General features: G+C 25.8%; 1 protein-coding gene across 1 annotated transcript in view; it reads right to left on the bottom strand.

Annotated features, from left to right (window-relative positions):
- LOC136071956 (protein FAM13A-like) overlaps positions 1–15098 on the bottom strand; it is a 182882-nt gene that overhangs the window by 121142 nt on the left and 46642 nt on the right. The window contains exons 8-13 of the mRNA XM_065797910.1: positions 14164–14226; positions 11593–11683; positions 10812–10848; positions 10651–10709; positions 10444–10491; positions 8664–8726 (exon numbers count right to left, since the gene is read on the bottom strand). Coding sequence (XP_065653982.1) covers positions 8664–8726; positions 10444–10491; positions 10651–10709; positions 10812–10848; positions 11593–11683; positions 14164–14226 — 361 coding nt within the window. The remainder of the gene's footprint in view (positions 1–8663; positions 8727–10443; positions 10492–10650; positions 10710–10811; positions 10849–11592; positions 11684–14163; positions 14227–15098) is intronic.

Here is a 15098-nt window from a genome sequence, read left to right as displayed (position 1 = left end):
ATGTTTATTTTTAAAAAGATAAAAAATGGCATGTGTTTATAATTTCCCAAAAAAATTAGGCCACTTGTTAAAATTTAATTAAACTATTAGAACAGAACTTTTGAAAAAAAAACTTCTCATTCAATAACCCTGTCAAAAACAGTATATTAATTGAGATTTCGATATTTTTTTTGCTACTAACCTTTACTATTAGGTATCAGATAAATTATCCTCCAATATCCTCCAAACATTTGATTATGTAAAATTAATTTTTTTAATATTTTTTTTTATATTATATAATTACATGTTTATTACTTTATTTATGCATTTTATATATAAATATAGCTATTCTAATAAAAAAAACTACAAAAATAATTTTGGCACAAAAAACTTGAATTTGTTCCACTGTGCATTCTGAAGAACTTTTATTAAACAAATCATTATTTAGAAAAAATTAAAAAATTAAAAAACAGCTTTTTTTTTAAATACAAATTTCCGAATTTTCTGTAATATAAAATAAAGTAATGTTACAATTATACTGTCCAAGTAAATTCCTAATATAATGTTTTTATTTTGACAAGTATTTTCAGGAGAAAAAGAAGTTCAATTGCCTTTATTTTTTCTTACTTAAAATCACCACACAATCTTCAATGTAGTTCTACTAGCTACAAAATCCATTGTCATTTATGTGTGAGGAACTTTGCACAGTTTGTGATGATTGCAACTTCTCTCTCTGCTGCGTGATTTGTGAATAGAAGATTTCGAACAAAAACATTGAGTTTTTGAAAGTAATGATTATTTTCCCATTGATTTAATGATTGTAAGAGCCATGTAAACCATTAGTTTCTAGAAAAGGGTCCAAGATACTGGTAAAACAAAAGAAAGTCAAAGTTTCAAATACTTTCATATGCATTGATGTTTCTAGTCACCAAGCTTAGAATTTCTGAGCCAGAACTCTAGCTATTGCGCCGTTGTTGTTTCAATGTGCTATTCTTTCCTTTATGTGAATCAGCAAATCTCCAACTTGTATATTAATTTTTTGGCTTTGAACTTCAGAAAGTGCAAAAGCTCTTTATTTGTTATGTCAAGTTCATCCAACTTGGTTTCCTTAAACTTTTTTTACATATTTAAAGCATATATTTTAAATTAATACCTTACATTTTTCATAATTAAGAAAAAAACATTTTCAAAAATTTTATTACCACAATATAAAAACTTTATACCTAGATTTACGATTTTTAAAGCTTAAAGATCCTTGAAAAGTAAATAAAAAATCATTGCAATAACTTGAATCAAAACTTGAATATAAAAGAGATAAAAGTATAGTATTGATTTTGTTTTAATTTTATTTTATGAAAATTAAAGTGTAAACCTATTTTTTTGAATGATACATACTGAAATATTTCCCAATACATAATGGAAGTCTATTTTCACAACTACCACATTAATATCTTGTTTTTTTATGCTTTGTTTTAGAGCAGACTTGACATGTTTTTATTGGCAGTTTTTTCTTTTCAGTTGATGATATTAAAGGCAAGTTGTGGAAGCTGTTATTGATGATTCGACGAACAATTTTATTTAAACGTTCACCCAATAAATCCATAACAACTAATTTTCTGAACTTAAGCAAGGAAATTTTTTTATCTAATCTATATTTGCTGCTTAGACAGTAAGCATTAAACACAAAAATATCAAAGAGATGAAGAGCTACTTTTTTATATCATCTAATTGTCTTTCTTAGGCAATCATAACATGATACCATTTGATCCGCCCTATCTATGTGCTTTGTTAATTCAAAGGAATTGTAGAAGTTATTGGTGTAAAGGAAATAACCTTTTCCCCAAAATTTTTCCATTAAATCTAAAACAACAGCTGCTGTTTGAGCCAACAAATTCTTATCAAGATTTGCCTCACTAGAGTAGATTTTAACTTTTAGTACAATACCATTCCATTCACAAAGCTCATAGAACTTGATATCATACTTATATCTTTTATTTTTCACATACTGCTTGAATATAAGATGTTCATTTCAAAGCATCATTTTTTTTTCCATTTATTTAACCATAAAACCAAAAATTACAAATTTAATTATAATTTATAAAGTTACGTTCGGTGTCACTCATATAGTTAAAAACTAGTCAATGGAGTGACATAATAAAATAATAAATAAATAAAGTAAACAAATAAAATAAAAAAATATTAAAATAAGGAAGTAATAAAGAAAATAAACTACATTAATTCAAGTAACATAAAAAGAAGAAATAGGAACAATAATATTAAAAAAGTTTAAATCAGAACAAAAATATAAAGGAGTAAGGCTAAGAAAAATTAAAAAAAAAAAAAAAGAGAGAAAAAAAAAAATTTTAATCTCATAAGTTCAAAAGGTAGAATGAGAGAAAAAATTTTTTGCAGAAAAATATAAAAAAGAAAAATAAAGGCAAACTTAAATAAAATATATATATACATACACTACTACATACAATATTAAAGCCAATATTATTGCGCATCACATAGATTAGTTAAGCAAAAGTAAATATTAAGATATAGAAAAAGCAACAATTTCATTGGTTTCATTGATTCATCAATTGATATATTTTTGTTAGGACAGTAAACGTTGTCCATTGTATTATTTAAGTGATCAAGAAGTAAAATAGTTTTACACAAGCGCCCACTACCCAAACCTTCATTGTTAATAAAATGCCAGAACGGTAACATTAGTTAAAATTTATTTTGTGGCATTATTCTAGAAAATAAGGGAAATCTATAGAGACTTTTCTTAGACCTGTAGTGTTCTAAGGGTGGCAGTTTGACACATGCCATATATAGAAGAACTCCAAGGAACTGCAGAATATCTTCTGAATTTATAGGTTTCCAATCTTTAAAACGTGAATATTGTCAACTACTATAGGTCTTCTGTAAGAAATAGTCTAAAGAATTTCAGTGGTTGCTCTCCATGTTAATCTTTAAACCAGGATTGGCAGTAAATTGAATTTGCTTTACAATATTCGGCTCATCTTTCCATTGATTTAAATTTCTGGATGGATTTGTTTCAGAAGTTGTTTTCAAAATATTTTTTATAAGATCTACTTGTTGAGTTTTATTTTGATTTTGTCTATAAGCAAGACCACCTGTTGTTCTAGCTCTTTTCAGCAGCTTTAAAAAATCTTCTGCAGAGGCTGCTAGATGAACTTCTGTTAACTGATCGACGCCACTTTCTTCAGTGTAATTATCTTCAGAATCTGATTCTGACGCAGTCAAACTCAAAGACATAGTAGTATAAGCAAAAAATGAATCTGAATCTTTAATATCATCATCTTCACTATCCCCACAATCTTCCATATATGCGCTGCTTCAATTGCAGAATATCTTGAACATATATTATTATCTTGAATATATGTTGAACTATTATGCGATAGATAAATTTAAAAATTATTCATTTATAAAAGTGAAATTACTTATTTATAAAACACATTAATTAGTATATTGTGTAAAAAATTCAAAAAATTGAAACACTATTCTTTATGTATCAAATAAGCTACATTACTAGTCACCACAATGACTTGACTATGAGATGAAATACTCGAAAATCCTTTTGAGTATACTCGTACTTTGACACTGGAGAAAAAAACTTCCTCTCCAGTGCCGAAGTACGAGTATACTAGTAGTGCTTATTTTTTGTCAGTTTTATTCAGTTTAAAAAATACTATAAAATTATATTAGATAAAAAAATATTTTAATTATTAAACTAAAAAAATGGAAAGTTGCTGAATGTTTAATTATCTCCCTAAATGCTCTTGAACAGATAGAATAAACAGGACCTTCCTTGAGTAATATGGAACCTTTTAAAATCTTGTAATGGGACATTGCAGAGTATTTCAAAAAGAATTCTGAGCATTCTGTAAGGTTTCGAACCTTACAGAATGCTCAGAATTTTTTCTTTCTTTTATTTGAATTCATTATAAAAATTTTGAATTTTTATAATGAAAACATGTTTTTAGTGATTTAAGAACAATAATATATACTTTAGTGTTAGTTTAGATTTCATTTTAGTTTAGTGCTCTAAAAATAAAATTTCATCATAAAGATAATATCTAAAGTTTCAGCTGAGAAATTTTATATTTTTTAAACAACCCTTTGTTTCTTTTGCATTTATTAAAAGCTAAAACAAAAAATCATAATAATAGGCACTGAATCGTAGAGAATTTTGTGTTTTACCTAAAGGTGTAAAAAAAAAAAAATTATTTTCAAAAAAATCAACTTCAAAACTCTCAAAACTAAAATTAAATTTTAATAAACTAAAAAATTTTGTAGAAATTTTTATGACGATCAAGATTTTCTTATCAAAATTGAATTTGCTAGTTCTGGAAAAAAAGTTATGAGTGAAAAACCGAGATGTTTTTCAGGGGAAGGGTAAACATGCTAATTACTCACACTTAAGTAAGATGAGCACAGCTAAATTAACTAATAAATATCAATTAAATAAACCCTTTTTGGGGAAGAGTAAACAAACTAATTGCTCACACTTATGCATTAAAATGAGTGCGGCTAAAATAATTAATAATTATTAATTAAAATATAAATAAATATGCCTTTGTTATATATCTAAAAATTTTTAAAACAAAAACGACTCGTACTAGTAAAACCAAAACAACTTACACTGAAGAGCAATTGCAACTTGCAGTAGAACAAATCAAAAAAGGTAAAAATATTACTTAGTAAAGCTTCAGAGCCATACAACAGAGGCATACCTTACTAAGACAACTCTTCACAAGCGTGTACACAACAAAGTCTAATCACATGGGAGATGCACAACTATCATACTAATTACAGTGTTTAAATCTGTTCTTGCTTCAGTACTTATCAGTTTAGCTGATTGGTGATGCGGCAGAATGTTTGCAGATGTCAGATATTATAGTTAGGGGTTATTTAGTATCTCCAAATGGTATACCAGGATGAGAATGGTATCAAGGTTTCACGAAACGATGAAGTCATAAATTAGGCACCTAAGTACCAGACAATATTTCGACTCTTAGGGCTTCTTCTTGTACCGAGGATAAAATGGCGAGTTATTTTGGTACAATTTAAAAACAATTTCATGTAGCAAATATCAACAATAACACTTCCTGCAATTTGTTGAAACTTAAAAAAATTGGATTTCAGGTGATTTCAGGTAAACAGCATGTAATTTGCAGGCTTGGTGCTAAACATCCTTTAAACTTGGTTGGTAACAATGAAAAAATTAATTACACACGTGCCATTTTTTGTCTCCTGTGTCCACGCATAAGTTTTTTTTAAGACAATTTGGTCATGGTCGTTTGCAAGTTTTATTATATTAGGCATTACAATACTTAGCGGAAAAAACTAAATTTCAAAAACAAAGATAGCAAAACTAGCAAAATAGGAAATTTATATAAATTTAAATTAATAATTTACATTTCATTGGATAATACAAATTGGATAATACAAAGCTAAAAAAAAAAGTTTCAAGTTGACATTAAAAAGACTGATTTTCGTATATTTTTTTGTTTTTTTTTAAAGAGAAAAGTGAAAATATAAATTGCTATCTGTTTGTAAAATATATTAGTACAATTTTAATGAACAATTATATATTGTCTTTATATGAATACATCTATGTAATGCAAATATGTTTATATACACCCATATGTTGGTTTGTTCATCTCTACTTTATGGGCTTTACTTTCTACATCACTTTTTTAATTATATAATTAAATTTATTTGCTATCTTTGTTTTTGTCGCAATGCATGGAAACGCTTAAACTTGCAAACAACTGTGACCAAGTTATCTAAATAAACCCTATTTACAAAATCCAAGTCGGGTTGGCTGGAAGAGAAACAATTTATTCAAAGGCTCACTAAAGTGTTCATACCGGCAATCAAATTAATTCAATTTTTAGTGGTAGTCAAGGATGGTCCTGAGATGCCTTGATGTTTTTCAATTAGATGGGACACGTTGTATGTCTAAATATAAAATAATTGCGATAAAGGATTATTTTAGGAGTGGTCAAGGGTGGTCCAAGAAAATCCCGATGGTTTTTCAATCAGATGGTACATGTTGTATGTCTAAATATAGGTAATTAATATAAAGAAAATCAAATCTGGTCATATTTGATCTCTAGGAGTGGTTATGACCGCACAGGTAGATGTGGTTGACATTTTTTTGATTTTTATTACTTTTATGTACTTAACTTCTTTGATATTGTAAATATAAACAAATAACATTCAATAAAATTGAACTTTATAAACATTTATTTTTTATATATATATAGAAGAATCTAATTTGATGACATATATCATACATTAGTACATCAAGAGCCTCTTGGCTTTCTCAGGTTGATTGGAGTCTTTGACTTTTCCCTGACTCCTCTTTATTTTGGACACCTTAGTAACGTAGCTGCAAAGCATTTTTATCATAAGATCATTATTTGTTTGAGGCCTGGAGAATTTCATTGTACAGTGATCTCTGTTGTTTTAGTCTAAAACATTAATATTAGGGTGTATGAATATTTTTCCATTTTTTGGGCGTTATTGAAATGAACAAAACACATTTGACACATTTAAAGTACAATTTTTTAAATGAAACTTTAGAAAAGTTATTTGGACAATATTAAAACTAAAAGTACAAGATGATGTAGTTTTCTTGCTTTTAACTCAACTAGAAATTGAAAAACTTTTTTTCTCGTAAACAACTATTAACTAAACTTAACTCTTTTTTTTACAAAAAATAAAAACTTATTGCATACATATATATAAATAATAAATATTCTCTTCAGTGACGGATCCAACATTTTTTGGTGTTTTAGCTAACTTCCAGACATGGAGCAAACTCCGAATATATTTGTATGTTTATACTTATGTCAAATAATGATGCTTTGCAAATAATTGTGATGATTGGAGGCTGGGAACAAATAAGCTCCAAAATTTCGTTATCTCTTCCCTTCCCAGACACTAACACACCCACCCTTACCCCAAACGTGAGGACAACAAGCTGATAAAATACTGCTTGTACAATTTTCAACTAGACTTATATTCATTGATAAATTTTAAGTTTCATAGTATTATCTCTCAGCATTCAAAAATTACGACCATATAAAGTTTAAACCCCCCTTAATTTGAGGGAGTAATAAATTTTATATAAGTCTAGTTGAGAATAGTACAAAAATATTTTATCAACTTGTGAGGAGGGGATGAAGTTTTGGGGCTTATTAGTTCCCAGTCTCCAAACCCTTATTTGTTCCCTTCTCCTTAATAAAATGCCCCATAACTTTTTGCAATAACATAAAGAGTGCTATTTAAAAAAGATTTAAAAAAAATTTAGTTCTAAAGCAAAATCTACTATTGGATATCATATGAAGTAAAAAGCCTAGCACCTACTGCGCGCAGCTGAGCTCAGAAAATTTGATTGTAAATTTTTATCTATATATGAGAGTGTAATTTAAAGTAGATCACAAGTGCAGCCTAGAGCAACCTAGTGTTTTTCTGCTTGTTTAAAGGTAAGTGTTAAAAAAAATGTTGCACATTTTAAGAGGTTTAATTGAAAAACGCTTTAAAAAAAAGCAAGCATAAAAAATAAATTTTCATATTTCTTCTTTTTATTTTAATAAATGATGTCAATGTTTAAAAAATGTAAATGTATAAACTTATATAAACTGTTAAGAAATTTTAATGTTTAAAAATTGTCTTGCTGCCCTCATATTTCATTTTTATATGATTTTTTACATTTTGACCAATATTTGAAAAATAAAATATAGCCATTTTTTTAGTAAAATTGATATACTAAGCTCAAATATCACAGAAGGGAAAAAAATATATCAGGTTTGGAGTGCTGGGGGTTTCTAGATTACATTAACAAAAAAAAATTACTCAAATATAAAGGTTTTGAAGGGTTTTGCCCACCTCTGGCCCACTGTGCACTTGTTTCAAATTGATAATAAAAAAGTTGATCAATCAAAATTACGAATTGCTCAAACATTACAAGTACCATCTTAGCCTACTTCAACATCTTCATCAAACCTGCTTCATCATCCTGATCCCAGCCTGTTTCATCAATCTATATCATCATATAACATCAGTCAACATTAAACTCCAACAATTCGCTAACTTAAAATATTTAACAACACCAGTGAATCCTGCTTAAACATATTAAATATTGTAACACTTCACTGAAAGACTTTAAGGCAACTTGAAAAATGTTTTACAGCACAAAAAAAAATAATAATAAGAGTTAACATTGAGTTGAAGTATATCTGAGGTGCTCAAGAAACTAAAGCAAGATAATGAGGCAAAAAAGTCTAAGCAATTAAAGAAACACAAGATCGACTTCAATGAAGATACAACACTGCAAAACACAGACACAACACTTAACAAAAAAGTCAGGAAGACACAACACTGTAAAACGCAGACACAGCACTTAACAAAAGTCATGAAGACACAATACTGTTAAACACAGACACAACACTTGACAAAAAAATCAGAAAGACACAACAAGTATAAAGAATGGAAATCAAATAATAATTAAATTTTGTTTTAAATATACTTAATAACATAAAATATTCAATTAACTACTATTTACTAACTAACACAAATTACTAATTACAAATATTTTTTAAATACATAAAATATATTAAAACATATTTAAAAGTATAAAAAACAAAAATAAAGCTCACTGGTTCCAAAGGTGAGTTGGTCCTCTCTGCAATATACATTAAATCATTGTCTGTGAGAGATTTCTAAAATTATTTATAAGAACCTTAAAAAACACCAAAAAAAAATTTTAAATTAATATTCTTATAATATAATATATATACACATATATACATATATATACACATATATACATATATATACACATATATCTATATCTATATATCTATATAATATCTATATAGATATAGATATATGTGTATATATATGTATATATATGTATATATGTGTATATATGTATATATGTGTATATATATATGAATATATATACGCAAATACGTATATTTATATATATGAATACATATATAAATACATATATATATATATATATATATATATATATATATATATATATATGTGTATATATATATATATATATATATATATATATATATATATATATATATATATATATATATATATATATATATATATATACATGTATTATATGTAGATATATGTTTTTTGAGACATTTTTGTGAGCTAATAGTTTGCAATAAAAAAAAAAAAGAAAAATAATGACTTCATAAACTTGGTGTTTACAGTAAAATAAAAAAATTGAATTACAATAAATAATTGTATTTAAACTTTTTTATTTTGCTGACTCAACAACTTTGATTAAAAAAAATAAATTTTTACCATTTTTTGCAATTATTTTAATGATAATTGTTAAAAAAGATATTATAAAATAAGTATATATTTTGAAAAATGAATTTACAATGCATTTTTGGACCTTGTCTAGAAGAGAAAGAGTATCATTAAAAGGACTAGCTCAAATATGACAACAGTATTCCATACAAAAGAGTAACAGTATTCCATAGACAAAAGTTACCTAAAATGTTACAGTCATAGCAGTTTGCAATTCAGCCATAGAATGAGAAGATTGAAATACATATTGATAGTTAGAGTATGTTATTAGTTGATGATGAGATCAAGATAAGTTCTTAGACTTTAGACTTATTAAATAGTTTTGAACCACAATCCATTAAAGAATTTAATTGAGAAATGGCAATAGAAGACAGAGTGATTTGTCTGACAATGATTTAACTTGTTGAACTAATTTAACTGTTGAGAAAAAAAAGAGAAACGGCTAAAAAGAAGAATGGCTATTACATTGATTTTTTGCAATAAAAAAAACTGTTTGTTCTCTAGAGTTGTTTTTGTGAAAAAGATGAAAAAAATGATTACAATTAGATAATAGATTAACGGATGCAAGAAGGTAAATCCTATGTAGTAGAATGCTTGGCTTGAAATTGACAATAAAGAAAGTGTTAGGGCAAGTTCAAATCTTGAAGATGGATTTTTTATTCACGAAATATTTTATGTTTTATTTCAGAGTATATAATCTATGCATATTATTTATAATCTTTGTTTAATAATAAAAATATCAATATTAATCTTTATTTAGTAATTATACTGAAGGTATTTTTTTTCATCCATGATATAGCCATAGACTGCAGCTACAGCTACAACTGTGGCTTTGGCTATATCACTCGACTACATCAATCTAAGGTTATATCATTAACTAATACAGCCATAAGCGTTGTGGAGTCTACATTCATCTACTTACTTTAGTTGCAGTGGAGTGTACATACATCAACCGAGGGTTTACATTTGGGTAGACACTCATTAAGTAATAGAAAGAATTTTATTGATTTACAACTAAAAAATAAAAAAGAAACAATTGTTGCCTAACAAAATCAGAGACCCCCTCTCCCCCTTATAACATAACAAAATCCTCACCTCTGTAAGCTTGTATGGTGAAGATAGAGTTTTTGAAACTAAGTTTTTCTGAAAGAATTAAAGTAAAACATTTAATTTGAAATATAACAACGAAGTTTTTAAAATTAAGTTTATCTGAAAGATTTAAATTAATACATTTGATTTGAAATATAACAATAAAGCGCCAAAATCATTTTGCATACAAACTTAAAAAATGAACAAAAGAACCTTTGATTTTTTAACTTTCCCATACTCATTTGAATTATCTACATCAATATCTGAATCACCTAAAAAATTCAAAATGACTGAAAAATTTTTAAAACATGACTAAAAAGTTTTTAAATAGAAAGAAAACCTAATTTATCATGGTTTATATAAAAAAAGATTACCTAATCTATCATGTTGAGGTAATGTAAGTGGAGTAAGCTAAAAATATATAATATGAATACAAACTTTAATGCTTCGTTAACCTTTTTTAAATAAAAAACTTGTAATTGAAGATTATAAAAAACCAGTCAATTTATGCACAATCCCAAAAATTAAGAAAACGGTTCCTGTCTAGAGTATTTAAATCCATTCAGTTGAACAAAAATATAATAAAATATATAAGACTAGTTATATTATTGGTAAAAATGAAATTTTTTTTTTCTTTTGCCAAAACATTTTTTATAAAAAATTTATTTCTTGCATGCTAAAAAAAACCAAATTTTTTTTTAAAGCATCTTTAGCAATTTTTTTTTCATTAGTTGTTAATTCTCTTGCATAATTAATTTCTCAAGCTATAAAATTATAATTTGGATATATATTTTTTCAAACCCTTTCTTTAATTTACTCATTTTCTATTTTTAATGTTGTTTTATTCCATTTCTTTAGAAATTTATTTTAGAAGTTCTTTTTACTGATAAAAAATCTTTTTAAAGAAAGAATACTTTGAGTTCTAACAGTTTTGCCTCTGCAAATAAGTCAAAAGTTATTTTTTTCAACTTCAAGGTCTCTTTTCAACATATTGCTAATAAGGAGTTTAGAATGTTAATAACATTGTTGTATATGCTATGATGTTTTTAATTATTATGAAAAGAAATTTCAGCTAGTGTAAAGAAACTTCATCTAGTTAAAATAAACTTCATCACAGTTTTTTAATTCAAATAAATGACCAATTTATTAACTTACATGTTCATCCAAAATGTCAGATTCTGTAGATGACATATTGTTACCAAAAAGATGTTCTTTTACAGAAGTGTTTATCATTTTTGTAACCAAACTAGTATATTAAATCAAAATTACAAATTTCATTGAGAAAAAAATATATATAATAATGAAACTTAATGTAAAAAATATTCTAGAGGAAAAAATATATAGAGACTATTACTCGGACTGTCTGAAAGAGTCTGAAAGAAATTTTAGAACTGTCCAGGAACATAATTCTCTGAAAACCCAAATTCAAAAACTAAAATTAACATCATAACCTATCCATCTACTTCTAACCAAAACACAAGCATTAACTATTTAACTCAATATAATTTATATTATTATAATAATGCACTTGGTAATGAAGCGTTATGTGTGTGTTATTCCAATATATTATAGATATAACTTAATACTGTACTTAAATATGATTCTTTAAAAAGTTGATTTACTTAATTTACTTAACTGGGGTTAATTTAATTTTGCAGATGTGTAAAGATATGCATATATAAATTAAGACAACTTTCAAAACTTTTCTAACAATTACAAGTCTTTTTTACTTAAACTATTATGTTTTGTATCTAAAAAATTGGTATGATTGAAAAAACAAACAGAAAAACTACAAAGTTACTTAAGCATGCATAAAAGTTAAAAATTAAACTATTCATGACATATATAGTAATTAATTTAACACATTTAAAGTGGGTTTTACATTTTAAGTAGGTTCTCTAAACATCATGTTACATGCACAACTATATTGCATAGCAGGTAAAGTTTAAAAAAAAAGAAAACTGCATAATTTATAATTCAAAAAAACAAAACATTTTCTCTTTGTTGTATAGCGAGCATTTTTCAATTTCAAAAACTCAAATTTCATTAAACTTTTGTGTTTTAATATAAAAAAAAATGTTTTTTTAATAAAATCAAGTACTAATACCCAATCTATTGATAACCAGCAGCCCATAGAATGGGTACTAAGATCTGAGTTGCCTAAAGTGTGTTATAGTTAATTTTAGTATAGAATTATTTTCATAAAAAGAAACTACTTAAAATTCATTACATATTTGGTTTTTTAACTTTAACAGAAAAATTCTTTGAGAGCAAAAGAATGATCAGCCTAAGTGTTAAAGTGCAGAACCCTTTATTCACAATTTAATAGCAAGATATGTTACATTTACGGTCAAACAAAAAACTTGACATCACATGCAGCCTTCCTAATCCAAGTTGTTATTTGGCAATGCCAACACAAAAATCAACCTATTTTTGCTTTACTGGCATACAATTGTCCAACCTTACAACTGTCAACCTTACAACTGCCAACCTTACAACTGTCAACCTTAATTCCTAAAAGTGTCAGCGAGTATAAAAAAATATAAAAAAGTATATGCTATACAGACTGATTTCATTATTTAGTTATTAGAATTATTTGTTTTATCAAGTTAGTTAAGTTTAACAACTAAACAAACAAACAAAAAAACACAACATAGTAAGAATAAAGTTTATAAAAACAAATGCTTTATTAAAACAAAAAATTTATTCACTCATAACAAGCATTGCAATGTTATTTTTTCAAAAGTTAATAAAACTTTTTCCTGTTTTTATCATAAATTTAAATTTTAGTGCAATGTTTTCATCATACTTTTTTTACTTTAAATTTTAGTGCAATGTTTTCATAATACTTTTTTTACTCTAAACTTTATTGCAATGTTTTCATCATACTTTTTTTACTTTAAATTTTAGTGCAATGTTTTCATAGTACTTTTTTTACTCTAAACTTTATTGCAATGTTTTCATCATACTTTTTTTACTTTAAATTTTAGTGCAATGTTTTTATCATACTTTTTTTACTTTAAATTTTAGTTTAATGTTTAAGCTGTTATTTAATTTATTTTGTTAAATAAGTTGATATTTGTTTTAGCTGCTAAGACTTTCCTATCTTAACTTTCCTATCTTAACATAGTAATGTTAACTTTCCTATGTTAAGCATAAAAAAGTTATAATAAAATATGTGGAGAATAAAATATTTATTAATTATAATTAATGCAAAAAATAAATAAATAATAAAATCTATATACTATATTCAATCATAATAACTATTAATTTTTACTTTTTAAATATTTCAAAATGATGTTTTGGGTGTGATGGTTTATTAAAAGACTGAACGTACCATTGCACAATTACCATTTACATGTTAAGTATAATTACTGCAATGTGTAGACATTCCCTTAACACTACACAAAATTTAGTTTTACTTAGAGAATTTACATCAGACTATAAAATAAGAAAAAATATTTTGTTAAGATTTTAGAGTTGTTCAGTGCTCAACAGACCATTAAAAAAAACTACACATTAAACTTTAAAAGTCATATATAGAATTAAAATATTGAAAGTTGAATCATCAACAACATTATTCCAAGTATTATTACGCATCATTTTGTCAATCTGACTATTATGCTTTTTGTCAATATAAACTTCTCATTTTGTCAATCTGTCTCCTATACTTTCTGTCAATATAAACTTTCATCAAATATTTTTATTATCAAAAAAAAGACCTACTTTTTGTTTAACGGAGATGTTGAAAGTGACAAATTGTCAAGGTTAATATCTTCATTGTTAATTCTAAATTAAGAAAAAGAAAATAGTATTAGCAATATTTTTATTGAATCAAAAATGATGAAAAAAAATTGCTAACACGCTTCATAAACAAGAGACAAAGAGTTCAAACTTCACTAAATTCCTTAAAAGAGAGTTCTCAAAGCTCACCATTTCCTTCACAAAACTGTTCCCAAACTCACCACTTCCCTAGCAAAACTGTTCTCAATTTGTCACTATGCGCAAAAAACCATAAGTCTAGCTTTATTTATCAAGACTAATGAATTTGAAAAGTTTGAAAGAGAGTTGTTATAAGATTTAAAATAAGTCAACCGAGCGCATATACTACATACATACATACATACATACAAACATATATATATATATATATATATATATATATATATATATATATATATATATATTTTTTTTTTTTTTTTTTTTTTTTTAAACATCTTCGCTTCCAACAAGGCTGCAAGCAGCCACTAATTAAAGTTGGAAGTTACTGAAAGAGAAAAGATGAAGATTGTAGAGCAAGATAACAATTGACAGATAAATTGAAGAATAAACAGATAAAATGAAGATTGTAGAGCAAGATAACAATTGACATATAAATATATATATAAATATATATGTATATATATACATACGTATATATATATATATATATATATATATATATATATATATATATATATATATATATATATATATATATATATATATATATATATATATATATATATATATATATATACATGCCAAGGGTATTGTTTTGCGTTTTTTTGATTGCATCAATGAATTTTGACAGAGAAAGCTAAAAGAGTGGAAATTTGTGGAAAGAGTGGTACCGTCAGATTTTTATTTATTTTCACCCATGAAATCGGCTTTGAATGGGA

This window comes from Hydra vulgaris, chromosome 05, assembly GCF_038396675.1.
Source record: "Hydra vulgaris chromosome 05, alternate assembly HydraT2T_AEP".
Classification (NCBI taxonomy): Eukaryota; Metazoa; Cnidaria; class Hydrozoa; order Anthoathecata; family Hydridae; genus Hydra; species Hydra vulgaris.
The sequence above is the reverse complement of the archived record's forward strand: the minus strand, read 5'-3'. Positions and strand labels throughout refer to the sequence as shown.